Source organism: Maylandia zebra, linkage group LG1 (assembly GCF_041146795.1).
Source record: "Maylandia zebra isolate NMK-2024a linkage group LG1, Mzebra_GT3a, whole genome shotgun sequence".
NCBI classification, from domain to species: Eukaryota; Metazoa; Chordata; class Actinopteri; order Cichliformes; family Cichlidae; genus Maylandia; species Maylandia zebra.
Window position 1 is genome coordinate 44,676,585 of NC_135167.1, and position 15,882 is coordinate 44,692,466.

Sequence of the window (15,882 nt, forward strand, 5' to 3'; positions counted from 1 at the left end):
CAACATGGGTTCAAAAACATAAACAGCTGTTGGATCCTGTTTGTCCGTGATTTAAACAGCCCAGCGCTGCTCCTGATGCAGGGAAAACCAACCCTGCAGGGAGACCTACCTCAGCACCTGTGCAGGTGAAGCCAAAGGGCAGATTTGCTTCAGCAGATTTTCTAGTCTTTGTCTTAGAATGAAGTTGGTTTGGAAACATATTCAGCGCCGCTTCATCTCCTGCTTTGCGTTTGTGTGGGCGCCCCGTGCTGGCAGTGTCCAAGCATTTTGTTTTTTTAGGGTTAACATAATTAAAGCCCTAATAAATTATTAACTATTTTCAGAATATGTGACCATTAAGAGTTGTGAGAGGTAGCTCTGAATGCATCTGTGTTCTTCACAGTCTAGTAAAACATTGCCCTGTGTGTGTCTGTGTGTAGGTTGTCAGTGTGTGTTGGCGTGGTCTTCAGCTGCCTTGGTTGGAGCTGGATTGGTTCATGGATGTCTCTGCGCATATCACCCAGCTGGACCTGTCATCTAACTGCCTGTCTTCTCTGCCCTCCGTGGTGCCCTGGGGTCTCATCAGTCTGAGGACTTTGGATCTTTCTAACAATGAACTTCAGGAGCTTCCTTTAGCAAACAACTCCCAGGAAGTCATCTGCTCCAGGTACATGAGGACACAGTCCTGGAACGCCTCCATTGGGAATTTGTCGATTTACTTTAAAAATTAGCAAAGGAAAGTCATTCACACGCTAATAATTTTGTGTGTGTTGCCCTTTTCTTGTCTTGGTCTTTGTCTTGCCACTGAACTTTGCCTTGTTCACAATCAGGTAAATTACCTTTCTTCCCAGTGCTTGGTATGAATTTTCTTAGCTCTTCTTGACCGTGTCTACAAGCCTAAAGGCACAGAGTTGCTGCCATGTGATTGGCTATCCTGATAATCTATACTTAATTGATTTATAGACAAATGTAATTGTAGGGTAGGGATAACCCTAACCTCCATTTTTCCTCTGCTTTAGTTTACAACAGGTGAATCTCTCTGAGAACCAGCTGAGCAGTTTGCCACCTGGACTTCTCCATCTCACTCACATCCAGAAACTCTCTGCTGCCAAGAACCAGCTCACAGTTCTGTTTGACCTCCCTAAAAGTATGTTCCAACTTTTCTTCTATGTATGTACTGCTGTATGCACTTATGGACAGAGATATGCTAACCCTAACCATTTTATTTTTTTTTGCCTTAAATGGAACAACAGATATAGGTGAGATGACTGAAACAGTAAATGTATAAGTCAGCTACTGTATAGACGAGGCGAGTCAGATTCTTTGTACTTGAAATAAAACTTGTGTGTAACCACATAAATTTAGGGGTACGGAAATGAAAGAAAGAAAGAAAACATTAAGAAGTAAATAATAAATGTATTAAATAATAAATATAAAACATTTGAAAAACAAAATAAACTTAATGAGAATAAGTCTTAAATGTATTGTTACTAGAGTCTTTGAGGTGGGGGGGTCAATGAAAGTTCAGATGTCTCCCAGCACTGACAGGGAGCGAGGGTAGCATGGATGCACTTGTTGTGTAAACATAATTTATTTCACAATTCATCTTTCAGGCTCATCATGTTTGGTTTTAAGTCTTATTTTATTGCACTGAAACACCCGTGTAGTTTCATTTTGACTCTCCCCTTCTCACATGGGTGTCACACAGTCTTTCCCACCTCACATCCTGCAGAGATGAGCAGGTGAAAGAACATCACAGATAAAGGAAAAAATGTTCAAATAAACAGATGAACATGTATGGAAGGAAATTTGTCTCAAAGGGGTCCAAATAAGGCTGGGCAACTGATTTGATTCCATTTTTACTCAGACAATCAGAAATATTCTAATTCAGATCATTGGTGAGACGTCATCAGAGGTGTAAACATCGCAGCAGAGGCCTTTGTGTCAAAGTAACTGAGGATAAAACACAGAAAAACATGAAGGAGATTTTCCTGGCCTAGATTTTTATAGCAGATAACCTTAAAAATGTTCTGCAGTAGAAGAAAAATGGAAGAAACCATGAATCAACAAATGAATATTACCTGATGCTGCTGAAGTGAAGCAAAGTTACAGAGGTTTGATTAGAGACATGGCTAAGCGTTTTGCAACTTAGCCTCATTTTAAAAAGTTTACATTTCTTCAGTTTTGAACAGCAGAAATGAGCCTTTCTTGTTGGGAAAAGAAAACAGCAGCCGTCAGCGCCGTACACAGCGATAGTCTGATGCATAATAAGCGCATAATGCAGAAAACAGATTTTTGATGGTAAACTGGTCTCTGAGTACACTGAGAGAGAGGCACGATGTGCAGGAAGTAAACGCAAAAGGATTTCATGATGATATTTTTCAAACGTGAAGCGTAGTTTTCTTTTGCTGCTGGTTCGGTGAATTTTGGTCGGAGTGGCAAAACCTGAGTTAGTATCGCATTATTCAAACTAAAATGGATATTTTAAACCCACTCTAATTACAAATGCACACAGTGTGATCCACAAGTGTAAACTAAGATTTACAAACGTGTGCAGTACAGTCGTCCCTCACTATAACGCGCTTCACCTGTCACCTCGCAGTTTTGCAGATTTTTTATGTGGAATTTTGCTTCTTTTTTTTTCCTTACAGCGCATTGTGTTCTGCCTCCTGATTGGCTGTAGACCATTGTCAATCAGTCTCGTGCCGTGTCTCCTGTACAGTACAGAATGTGTTCAGCTTGTCAAATTTACATACAGTGGGGCAAAAAAGTATTTAGTCAGCCACCGATTGTGCAAGTTCCCCCACTTAAAATGATGACAGAGGTCAGTACTTTGCACCAGAGGTACACTTCAACTGTGAGAGACAGAATGTGAAAAAAAAATCCATGAATCCACATGGTAGGATTTGTAAAGAATTTATTCGTAAATCAGGGTGGAAAATAAGTATTTGGTCACCTCAAACAAGGAAAATCTCTGGCTCTCACAGACCTGTAACGTCTTCTGTAAGAAGCTTTTCTGTCCCCCACTCGTTACCTGTATGAATGGCACCTGTTTGAACTCATCATCTGTATAAAAGACACCTGTCCACAGCCTCAAACAGTCAGACTCCAAACTCCGCCATGGCCAAGACCAAAGAGCTTTCGAAGGACACCAGGAAAAGTATTGTAGACCTGCACCAGACTGGGAAGAGTGAATCTACAATAGGCAAGCAGCTTGGTGTGAAAAAATCAACTGTGGGAGCAATCATCAGAAAATGGAAGACATACAAGACCACTGATAATCTCCCTCGATCTGGGGCTCCACGCAAGATCTCATCCCGTGGGGTCAAAATGATCATGAGAACGGTGAGCAAAGATCCCAGAACCACACGGGGGGACCTGGTGAATGACCTGCAGAGAGCTGGGACCAAAGTAACAAAGGTCACCATCAGTAACACACTACAACGGCAGGGAATCAAATCCCGCAGTGCCAGACGTGTTCCGCTGCTGAAGCCAGTGCATGTCCAGGCCCGTCTGAAGTTTGCCAGAGAGCACATGGATGATACAGCAGAGGATTGGGAGAATGTCATGTGGTCAGATGAAACCAAAGTAGAACTTTTTGGTATAAACTCAACTCGTCGTGTTTGGAGGAGGAAGAATACTGAGTTGCATCCCAAGAACACCATACCTACTGTGAAGCATGGGGGTGGAAACATCATGCTATGGGGCTGTTTTTCTGCCAAGGGGACAGGACGACTGATCCGTGTTAAGGACAGAATGAATGGGGCCATGTATCGTGAGATTTTGAGCCAAAACCTCCTTCCATCAGTGAGAACTTTGAAGATGAAACGAGGCTGGGTCTTCCAACATGACAATGATCCAAAACACACCGCCCGGGCAACAAAGGAGTGGCTCCGTAAGAAGCATTTGAAAGTCCTGGAGTGGCCTAGCCAGTCTCCAGACCTCAACCCCATAGAAAATCTGTGGCGGGAGTTGAAAGTCCGTGTTGCTCGGCGACAGCCCCAAAACATCACTGCTCTCGAGAAGATCTGCATGGAGGAATGGGCCAAAATACCAGCTACTGTGTGTGCAAACCTGGTAAAGACCTATAGTAAACGTTTGACCTCTGTTATTGCCAACAAAGGTTATGTTACAAAGTATTGAGTTGTATTTTTGTTATTGACCAAATACTTATTTTCCACCCTGATTCACGAATAAATTCTTTACAAATCCTACCATGTGGATTCATGGATTTTTTTTCACATTCTGTCTCTCACAGTTGAAGTGTACCTCTGGTGCAAATTACTGACCTCTGTCATCATTTTAAGTGGGGGAACTTGCACAATCGGTGGCTGACTAAATACTTTTTTGCCCCACTGTAAATCTTCGATCGCTGGCAGTGTGACTCTGAAGTGCTGCACTGTGTGTTTGTAAGTTTTCTCCCCAACAAACAACAATGTCGATGAAACGTTTTGCACCGTCGAAGGCCCCTGTTGGTTCCTTTTGGTTTCATTCTATAATACTGGACTTATTTTTCTACGAAGGTTTGCACTTTGAGAGTTTAAACAAGAGAGAAAAGTGTGAATGTTTGTGCCTGTCTGAGAAAAGTGTATAAAGTGTGTAGTGAGGGGTTTTACAAACGTCTATAGTAATTGTAAAAAATAAAGCTGGCTACTTATTGGATTTCACCTCTCACGGGTTATTTGTGGAACTTAACTCCCACGATAAACAAGGGACCGCTGTAATTTGTAACAAAGAAATCAAACCATGTCCATAAATTATGTGTAATACTGAGAAATGACACAGGTAAAAAGTATTGAACACATGAAGAAAGGGAGGTGCAAAAAGGCATGGAAAGTCGTGACACTACCTAAAATAATCTATAAGTAATTACAAAACAAATTAATATCAGCTGGTTTGGTCCCAATTGATGGCCTCTGAAAAGGTGTCACACAAGAAACATGTCATGATGGGTAAAACACCTTTGCAATCTTATTGTTGCAAAACATACTGATGACATTTCTGACAATTTCTAAACTACTGGAGTTTTCAGTCGGCGCTGCTGTGGCTATAATCTGGAAGTGGAGAGAGCTGCTCCTTGCAAGACTTCAGACAGAGGAGTTAAAGCGCCAAGGACTGCTTGCAGAGAACTACAGAAAGACCTAGAATCAGCACATACAATTGTTTAAATAAAATGTAATAAAAAAATAAATAATAATGCGCTCACCTGACTGGCCTGTATGCACGCTCACCACGCAAGGCTCCATTGCTGAAGAGAAAGCTGTTTACCATTTGCTCTACATTTAGACAAGCCTGTGAAATACTTGGAGAATATAGTCTGGTCAGATGAGACCAAAATGAACTCTTAAGACCATGTTTGGAGGTCAAAAGGCATTGTCTATAGTTGTAGGGGAAAAAAGGAACATCGAAACTGAACTTATTTTCCGAGATTTGTTGAAAGACTCTTTTAAAATCTTTACAAAGGGACCAATACAGCATGTTAACATGTTTAATGTTATGCATTTTCTTCTATTTAATCTCAAAAAGCCCCTAAAACAGTCAGTGATCACCGTTGACCTCCCTCGGCCTTTATTACCGCTAATCATTTATTTAAGCTCAGTTTTTAAAACCTTAGGATGTAACTACAGCCCAGCCCATGCAGCAGTATATGAATGACTAACCTCGTATTGTGGATGGATTATCTCAGTTGTTCTCCTGGCTGAAGTTTGGTCCTTTTACAGCATCCTGCCATGCGATTAATTTGTTCCTGACCACCGAGAACACTCACGTTAACTTTTATCGAGTGGAAAAAAAGTTAGCTTGTTTATATTATGCTAACATATCTGTGTCGCTAGCGGTCACGTAGCACATCATTATATACCAGCTAGCCCAACTTCAGTAACCCTACAAACGTCACTGCTGTTTAGTTTTCCGTCTTCATTTATGTTGGAAGTGATAACAGAGCTGTACGTTTTAATTTGTTTCCAAAACCCCGCAGTCAGGACATGCTATATTGTATTTAGATAGAAGCTAGCGAGCTAACTCCCTGCTAACTTCTAACTCCGTTAAATGTCATAAATTCCGTTTTCATGGATGCCTGGATGTTAAACTCAATTGTTACACCTGGTAGAGCAGAACGCTGATCATTTTATTAAAGATGAAAGACTTCAGACAGTTTTTCAACTCTCAGTAATGCTAAGTGTTTGTTTGATATATGGACCTGCAGCGGAGTTTAGGCCCAGACACGGCTAGTGACGTCAGACTGAACAACCGGATCGCAAGATAATAACCACTCCTGTACCGATTGTGTGGGTACAATCTTTGTCTATTCAGCTGTAGCGAGCTCAGTTCTCACAGTCATGTAGGCACCAGCCTGATAATGAAGACACCAAGAGTGCGTCATGACCTTGAACACGTTTTACACTCAGTTGTTTTCTAGATCTTCACACTCATTCTTTGTTCAAGAAAGTCACAGTGACATATCAACAGTACACAGGGGTTAGATCATTACAAACACAGTTTGTATAGTTTTCTACATGGATATGAATGAATGTTGAAATCCCATATTCTTTAAATCACCTGAAGAGTGGAATTATATATTTTAATTATTTAAACTGACGAATCTCAAGTAAAACCAGAGCATTTGCACATCCATTCTACTTTGCTGTGTGTGTGTGTGTGTGTGTGTGTGTGTGTGTGTGTGTGTCTGTGTGTGATGAATAATGAACTGCCAGTTTAAGAGTTTTATTTAAGAAACCTGTTTCAGTGCCAAGAAAACCTATACAAACTAAAAACAGATGAAAATAGGTTTGATTTGCTGAAAGATGGGAGAATCCATGACACACGGGTCAATGGTTTCAGTTTTAATCACCAGTCACCAAATGCAAAGATTTGAACCACCTGTCTGCTGAAGACAAATGCAGCAATGAATGCAGCAACCCTGGCTAGAAGGTACTCATTCGCACTAATAAATCCTACAAATGTAGTGTGTGCTATTGCATAAGCTCGCTTATTAAATCTGACAAATATTGTGCTATTGGATACTGAAGAAATTTTGAGCATGCATAAGCTCCTTTAAGAGGACAATAGAATCAATAGGGAGAGTCATCAGAAGCAAAGAACTGAAGAGTTTTATGTTGTGAGAAAAAGGCTGACATCAGGAGTAAAGATCAGTTGCACCACTGGCAGGAGAGGGAGGTGAAAAACTCTTGTGTTTCAGGGCGAGGCACAAACAGGAATTTGGCTCTGAAACAAATGCTTCCTAAGAGAACATACAAGTGACTGTGAGCGCCATGTCATGTTTGTCTTACAAACAACAACAAGTCATTATTTCTCTAAATGATATGCAAATCAACTTATATATTTTATTGTCTTTTTTATGCATCATATTTCCATTGCAATTAAATAACCATAACGATTAGAGACTATTTCTTTCTTTATAAGTGGGCAAAAAGAATGTGGGGAAAAAATGAAAATGGATTTTTAGATCACTTTTCTCGTAGTGTGTCAGATACGTTTTTGAGCATCCCACTTTTATTTGTGGTAATTCACACTAGTTTTAATGTCTAGTTTATATGTGTTGTTTAATTCCATTCTAACAGCCACTAACTGGATCGGTCTTCGTAAGCTAGAGGAGCTGGATGTGTCTGAAAACTGCCTGACCAGTCTGTCCACAGCTGTCATGCACTGTTTGAAATCCCTGAGGCTCCTCAATGTGAGCAGGAACAAGCTGAGCACCTTCCCTGACCCCTGGGCCTGTCCACTGGTAAAAAGCCATAATTATTCCTTTCTGTTTTTTCAACACTAATATACTGCAGATGCAGTTAGCCTTGGTTTTTTCGTTTTCATTTTGATGCTGATTCTATACATTCACCCACAGAGATCAGCCTTTTAGAAGTTATGCATAGTGACACTAATATATATATTTCTGTCTTTTCCTGTGCAGAAGCAATGCAAAGCTTCTTCCAATTTGATTGAGAATCTTCCAAACACCATCTCCATCTTTTGGAGGAATCATCTGGAAGAAGTAGACTTCTCTGACAACAGTCTGAAGGAACTTCCTTCATATATCTTTGAACTGGAGGTAGGAGCACTGATGTAGATCTTTTATTAGATATATTAATATTCATCAAGATGGAAAAATCTCTTAATTAAAAAACAAGCAAACAAACGGTTGACTACTTAAAGTAGTAGCAGTGATCTGAACAACCTTCAGATGGCACTACTTCTCTGTGTTTGGCTTCATGAATCTTTTAAGTTCTGCAGTCTAAAACAAATACAGCATAAATCTGTTAGATGCAAAAATATCTGGCTCAGCCTGCAGATTATATTTGGTGCATGGATTGTAGTGCTCTTAATATAACAGTAGACAGCCAAGCTTTAAACTGCTACGATCAGTTAATAAACATTATAACATAGTTATATTACTGTATTATACTACTGTGGGTAGACTGAGTTACAGGATGGGTAAGATAAAAAATGTTAAAGGTTCTTTAGATTTATTCATTTTCATTTTATTTATTTGTAGTTATTTGTCTCACAGTTGTGACACCGTTGGTTAGACAAACTGAGGTAGAACCAGCAAATAAGGAGGCAAAAGGGAATACAATATTAGTCTTTAAAACACTTTATCCTAGATGTTCTGATAAGTCCATTCCAAAGTAGTGGCTTAATCATATTATTGTATTTTTCATACATTTGTCTGAAGACTGTTTGGTCACTGCAGTTAGCAAACTTTCCCTATTGCTTATGACCTTATTGGCATTGTTAATGATACAGTATACTTGAATCACCAGTGGGTGGCTGTACTACTGATCAGAAGGTTGGTGGATTGATCCCTGGCTCCCCGAGTCCCTATCCTTGGGCAAGATACTAACCCCAAGTTGCTCTCGGATGCATCCATCAGAGTGTGAATGTGTGTGAATGTTAGCTAGTAAGCACTTAAAGCATAGAAGAAAGTGCTTGTGTGGATGTGGCATGCTGTATTAAGTGTTTTGAGAGTAGAAAAGTGCTGTATAAGAATCAGGCCGTTTACCAGAGACCACCTTAGCCATAAACAGCCAGCTGTATTTTCCTTGGATTGAAAAAGTGAATGTGTGGTTTGCAGTATCTAATTTGTCTTCTCATTCATTGTCCTATCAGGCTGTGGTCTCTTTGAGATTGTGTGAGAATTACATTACAACACTCCCAGCCCCCAATAAGTGGAAGTGCTCTAAGCTCAAGACACTTGATCTTTCTCAAAACCATCTGGGCAAGTACGTCCTGTCATCACAAACACAACATCATTATGTACATGTATATTTTGTCTAGTATAGTCAACTGGTCCAGAGGACTCATGCTGAGTCTAGCTAAGCTTTCATAACACTTCAGTGAATGAACAGAGTCGACTGATTTATTCATTAATTATTGATTTTGAATACTGTTATGAAATCTTGTTAGGTCAAGCTTTTAACTTCTATGGATAGTTTAAGCTCGTCATGTGTTTAATTGAGCTTAAGCTCAAAATATATAGATTACATCTGTCACCCTTTCATGACTTTGTTTTTACAAATGAATTGACTCAATTACTGGCATTAAAATTCAGAATGATTCAGGTTTACACTAGTTTACAACTAGATTCATGCTTTTGGTGTAAACTGTAGATATAATATGCAGTGCAAGGGGAGGGGGGGCTTCAGTGAGATTTTGCTGAAATTTCACTGAAGCACCTCAAAATGGTACAGAGTAAATTGTATGGTGCCCATGTGCTAACAAAAAAAAGATGAATGATAGGTATAGAAATCCTCACATGGAAATTCGACAACCTTTGCATGTAGAACTCAGCAACCACGCACACAAAGAAGCCATCACGCACGTAAGTGGGTCTGCTTTGCATACACAGCTACTTTTCATGGTCTTGTGGGTGAATACCATGGAGCCGATTTAAATAATAATAATAATAATAATAATAATAATAATGGATACTTTATTGATCCCCATGGGGAAATTACTTGTTTTTCTCTGCATTTGACCCATTCACTCTGTGAAGCAGTGGGCAGCCCACTAAGCAGGCGCCCGGGGAGCAGTGTGTAGGGACGGTACCTTGCTCAGGGGTACCTCAGGGTAGCCGTTAAGTGGATTCGAACCGCCGACCTTCCGATCATGGGGCGACCACTTTACCTACTGAGCTATCCCTGCCCCAGGTAGGGAAACAGGTAGTTAATCTACAAAAGCTGGACAGAGCCATAGGAAGTCCTTAATCCTTAGTAGGACTACTATCTCTTACTGGTATCTGCTCCTTTGTGCAAGGACTAAGATGAGGACTGCCTCCGCCCTACAAAATCACCTCCAGCAGGCCAGTATTGTGAATATCTCTGACTGGACAGAAATGACTGGCATTTTCCAATGAATACCAAAATCTGACACAGGTATTCGTTGCCACTTGCACAGAAATTCATCAACCGTTGCACATAGAATTAAGCAACCACACGCGCAAAGAAGTCATCACACACATAACTGTGTCACGCTGTTGCAAACTGGTTTAAAGAATTTCTTCTTTCAGCCGGTCTAGAGGCCACCCCAAAATACAGCCTGTTCAGTTTCTTCCTGTGTCCAGAGGAGAAACTGCTGCTCCAACAGACCACACCATAAAAGAAGGCTGATGCCACCATAGAGTCATAGAAGGGTTTCAGGAGCTCCCTCTGCACTCCAAAACCCTGAGCCGTCTGCATAAAGCTAAACTCTCAGCCACAAGCTCACCTGGAGCCAAAGATAAGCAAGAGCCAGTCTTTCCAGGGTTTTCAGCAAGTGTGATGCCAGAATCACCAACTGTTGAGGTCTGTGGGCTTCTGAAGATAAAACCAGAGCTATTGAAAAAGTTATTCACTTCATTCGCCCACTTTGTTTCGTAACAAAACAGGAATTTAAAACTATTTCAGCTTCGTGGGTTCTGAGAGGATCTCCTCCCAGATCTAGACCAGAACCTAAAAACGTTCCTGGACAGTCTGGGGGACAACCTGGTGTCATTGAATGGGCCAAAACACAGACAGAGTTATTGTACTGGATTTGGGGGCCATCCATCAGGAACTGCCTGCAAACTCTTGCCGCATGGGGCCAGGCATCGTCCTACACTAACTCCGGAACCCAGGACCCACTGCACCAGCTTAGGCTCATACAATAGGTCGAGGGATTATACCTTTATTCTTAATAGCAGTCATTGTGCTACTGCCTACTCCATCGAGGTCTGTGCTTCCATTCATGGATACGTATCCCCAAACCATCACTGACCCACCACCAAAACTGATCAAGCTGACAGGCAGCACAACATTCTCCACAGCTTCTACTGACCCTTTCACCTCTGTTGCATATGCTCAGGATAAACCTGGTCTCATTTGGGAGAAGCACAGGATGGACCCAACGATTCTGGTATTCAATGAAAAATGCCAGTCATTTCTGATTGGTCAGAGACATTCACAACAGTGGCATACTGGAGGTCATTTTGTAGGGCTGAGGCAGTCCTCATCCTGGTCCTCCTGGCACAAAGGAGCAGATATTGCAGCACAACTAAGGGTCCATTCGTGGTCTGAAAGCTGAAGGCTCTGCCTCCCATAATACTTTTAAATATCCTAGGAACCACAAGTAAAGCAGCTGAGAGCAAACTGCTCTTCTGAGTTGTTATGGTACTATGAGGTCTTAAAGATAATGCCATCCATGTAAACATCTGGTTAGATACCATATTTCTAAGATTTCTAGGGCCAAGTAAAATAATCTCAGATTTATCTGAATATAGAAGCAGCACATTGAACATTATGCAGGTCTTTATGTCTTTTAAGATATTCCTGTAGTTTAACTAAATGGTGTGTGTTATACTGGTCCCAGCGCAAGAAAAATTAACCAGAGAGAAAGAGTCTAAAAAGTTATCAATATTATTGAAAGTAGCTGTACGTAATGATATGTTTCTGAGATGGTTATACTGATATATATAATAATAATTACATAATTATAAAAACCTAAAAACTGACACTGGTGTATAATCTGTGTTTCATTTTGTCTAGTCTTGTCTATAATCTCTGTAGAGATTTCTGAACATATAAATTTATCTTCCATTCTCAGTGATTGAGAAGACAAGAAAAGGAATAGCTGCATACAGTTTATTACTTTAACTCTGGTGAATCATCAGGGCTGTTGATTTTTAAAGTCACTGTTCTTCACACGAGTGGTCTGCTAACTGTATTTTAAAATGTGTCCATTAGAACAGAGGATAGTCCCAAATCCAGGAGACTGGCCTTCCTGACGACGTGGAACAGGAGGGACCCAGACCCAGGTAGAGGTCATTTCCCAGCTTGTGTGTGTGTGTGTGTGTGTGTGTGTACTAGTGCTGTCAGCGTTAATCTCGTTGAAATGACGTAGATGCCATAACCGCATTAACACAGCAAATCTCCTTTAGCGAGTGAGGGGCTGGACGGCACTAACGCATTGACCTCGTGCAGCCCCACGCACAGACTTGCCACGTTGACATCATTTTAACGAGATTAACGCTGACAGCACTAATATACAGCGGAACCCCGACTTACGAAATGAATTCGTTCCTGAGGGTCTTTCGTCAGTCGAAGATTTTCGTAAGTCGAAGCACCCATCGCGCCTTTTGAGTGAACAATAGGCTATAGGCTAATTGCTAACTGCAACAACAATATGTCGTTCAAATGGAACAGCGAAGCGCATGTACGAAAGCCAAGGGGGTGATTGATGATTCGGAAGGCATTGTAGGCATTCTGGGCTCAGCCAATCAGAGCCAGCGAATTTCATTACACAGGTATTTTGCCGTAACACGGGCAGAAATATTGCCGTTAAGTGCCTTCGTAACGTGAATTTTTCATTAAATGGGGTATTCGTAAGTCGGGGTTCCACTGTATATGTATATGTAATTATGTAGCAAAGAACTGAAAAAATCTGAATTGAATTGAGAAGTTATAGGTGACTGAGTTGATCATACAGACAATCGGTCTTAAAGGTGCACCCTGTTTATGCATCTTCTGTAAATCATACATATTTGGTGCAGCTTCCCCTGGGTATAGCCTGTGGTATGAGGTCCGGTCAACAGCATTGCCTTGTTCTAACTGCTTCAGACAATCTCTTACCCTCATCCTGTAACCACTACCTGGGTCTCTTTTTTAGGGGCTCATAAGTATTTTTGTCACTTAGCAGTGACAAAGTTTTCTTATCATAGTCCTTCTGGTTTAGCAAAGCCATGCACCAACTTTTGTCTGCCAGAAGGATGAAAATGTTGTTGTCATTACTAAGTGATGTGACTGCTTTCCTCTCCTTCATACTCATGTTGGATGCTCAGGGCTTTTCGTTGCTGAGACAGGCCGACATCCTCGGGGTGGCATCCTTGTCTCTTCTGGCCGCTGATGACACACTCTGTATTTTGCTGGTGTTTCTGTCACACAACAAGTTGGCCAAACGTCTGTTGACAAGTGTTTTCAGGTGTTTTAAGTACAAGTACCTAGCCATGCACTTTACCTTTACAAACATTTGTGAAAGAAATGGTTCTTCTAAAGAGCTGTCATTGCATACCACCAATGCAACAAGTCAGTTCCTGGAATTTCTTCCCTCTTAGATATTCCAGGATTAACTGTAAGTTGTATAATTGCAGAGTGGAAGCATTTAGCAACCTCAGCAATAAAGTGGCAGACGACATATACCGTATTTCCCGGACTACAAAGCGCACCTGAATATTAGCCGCACAAGCTAAAATCAGGGGAAAATCCTGTTTTGTACATACATTAGCCGCACCTGACCAAAAGCCGCAGGTGTTTCAATGTTGACTTATCATATGTAAGAGAATATGCACAAAGTGAATTGTCAGGAAAGAGATGGCTGTTTGGAGACACACCCCTTTTATTAATATTTTGAAAAACAAGTTATGGGTACATATTTGCACATGTAGTACATAACAATAACCTACAGCACACCAGAAAAATAGATTCGGACTACCTTTTAGGCTCAGGTGCAGTGACACGGCTTTAACAAGCAGAAAAGTCAGTCATTCACCATCTTTCCCTTCTTCCTGCGCTCTAAAACCACCAAAGTCCTCTTCTACAGTGTCGGAAACGAACAGGCTCAGGGTGGCTTCGTCATCCACTCTCCGCTTCTCTCCTTCGTTGTCACTTTCAAAACCAAACAAATCCTCGTTGTCAGTGTCAGAGTCGAACACCCTCAGAAGGGCCGTGGCGGTGTCCTCCTCTCCATCATGCAACAGTCCAGCCCTTCAAAATCCGTTGGTGATCGTGGATGTTTTCACACTTTTCCACGCTGTCAGAATCCACCGGTGGAGTTGAGCATAACTTGCTTTTTGCAAGTTTATCGCCGCTGGTCATCCACGACTCCCGCTGAACGCGTAGCGCTACTTTGAAGTTTGTTTTTCGCGCTACTTGTACGGCACTATGTTGCCTGGCGGATGGACATGTGACCAACATACCACTCTTGAACCCCGATCCTTCCGCCAGGCAACGTAGTGCCGTACAACAGCGGAACAAACAAAACAAATCGTCTTACGATATCACAAAAATCATGGACAATCCATAGAAAAGCCGCACCTGACTAAAAGCCGCAGGGTTCAAAGCTTGTGCAAAAAGTAGCGGCTTATAGCCCGACAATTACGGTAGTTGCCGAGCAGCGTTGTTTATTGCTGAGGCACATGATACTTAATAGCCTCCAGTTACTCGATTGACTGAAGAGTTCAAATTCTCCTCTGGTGTTAATATCAGCGCAAACGTGTACACCTGGAGCATCATTGCCAAGACATTCCTGTAGGTGGGCCATTAGTTACCCAGTGCTTTTGTGTATGTAGTATAGTATGTGGTTAAACTGTATCTTCCTGTGTGTGTTTGAGCAAATTTGCTATCTGTGGCTCTGTTCTTTTAGTGTGTGCAATAGAGTTCCCTGATGTTCTGCGTGATTCACTGGAATTGCTCTACTTGAATGACAACCAGCTGGAATGTGTTCCCCAATCAGTCTGTGGTCTGCACAATCTCAATGAACTCTACCTCTCAAAGTAAGTTCCCCTGTCTGTCTGCCAACACCCACCTGTCCTTCCTCATATTTCACACTGTTGTTATTGATTCAATTTTTAAAAAGTTACAAACCTCAAAATTGTTTTTTTTGTTAACAATATATGGGATGTGCAGGTCAGACACTGCAGTTACAGACCAATTTTTGCGGGTGGTTTATCCTTCAAGCTCGGGTCCTCTACCAGAGGCCTGGGAGCTTGAGGGTCCTGCGCAGTATCTTAGCTGTTCCCAGGACTGCGCTCTTCTGGACAGAGATCTCCGATGTTATTCCCGGGATCTGCTGGAGCCACTCACCTAGCTTGGGAGTCACCGCACCTAGTGCTCCGATTACCACGGGGACCACTGTTACCTTCACCCTCCACATCCTCTCGAGCTCTTCTCTGAGCCCTTGGTATTTCTCCAGCTTCTCGTGTTCCTTCTTCCTGATGTTGGTGTCATTCGAAACCGCTACATCGATCACTACGGCCGTCTTCTTCTGTTTGTCTACCACCACTATGTCCGGTTGGTTAGCCACCACCGTAGTCAAAGGAGCTTGCAAAGAAAAGCGTCTGGACTTCTTTAAGTTGCTTGAAGACGTTTCACCTCTCATCCGAAATGCTTCTTCAGTTCTAAGGTCAAATGGTGGAGAGTCCCAGATATAAACCTAGTGGGAGTTTCCCCCCACAGAGGGACAAAAGGACCCCCTGATGATCCTCTAATCGCCTGAGCCAAGGTGTGAAACTGGCCGTGGGTCCCAATCAGCCAGAGTTTCGGGTGTGTTCATTGTGAAACCTGGCCCCACCTTATCATGCGAATTCCTGAGGTCAGATGGCCCAGGATGTGAGTGGGCGTTAAGGCGTCTGGGAGGGATCTCAAAACTGGATTATAGATGGCA

At 41.8% G+C, this 15,882-nt stretch overlaps 1 protein-coding gene across 1 annotated transcript in view; it reads left to right on the forward strand.

Annotated features, from left to right (window-relative positions):
- lrrk1 (leucine-rich repeat kinase 1) overlaps positions 1 to 15,882 on the forward strand; it is a 94,910-nt gene that overhangs the window by 29,173 nt on the left and 49,855 nt on the right. The window contains exons 7-13 of the mRNA XM_024799389.2: positions 420 to 646; positions 999 to 1,126; positions 7,560 to 7,723; positions 7,904 to 8,041; positions 9,100 to 9,212; positions 12,189 to 12,259; positions 14,863 to 14,992. Of these exons, the coding sequence (XP_024655157.2) occupies positions 420 to 646; positions 999 to 1,126; positions 7,560 to 7,723; positions 7,904 to 8,041; positions 9,100 to 9,212; positions 12,189 to 12,259; positions 14,863 to 14,992 (971 nt within the window). The remainder of the gene's footprint in view (positions 1 to 419; positions 647 to 998; positions 1,127 to 7,559; positions 7,724 to 7,903; positions 8,042 to 9,099; positions 9,213 to 12,188; positions 12,260 to 14,862; positions 14,993 to 15,882) is intronic.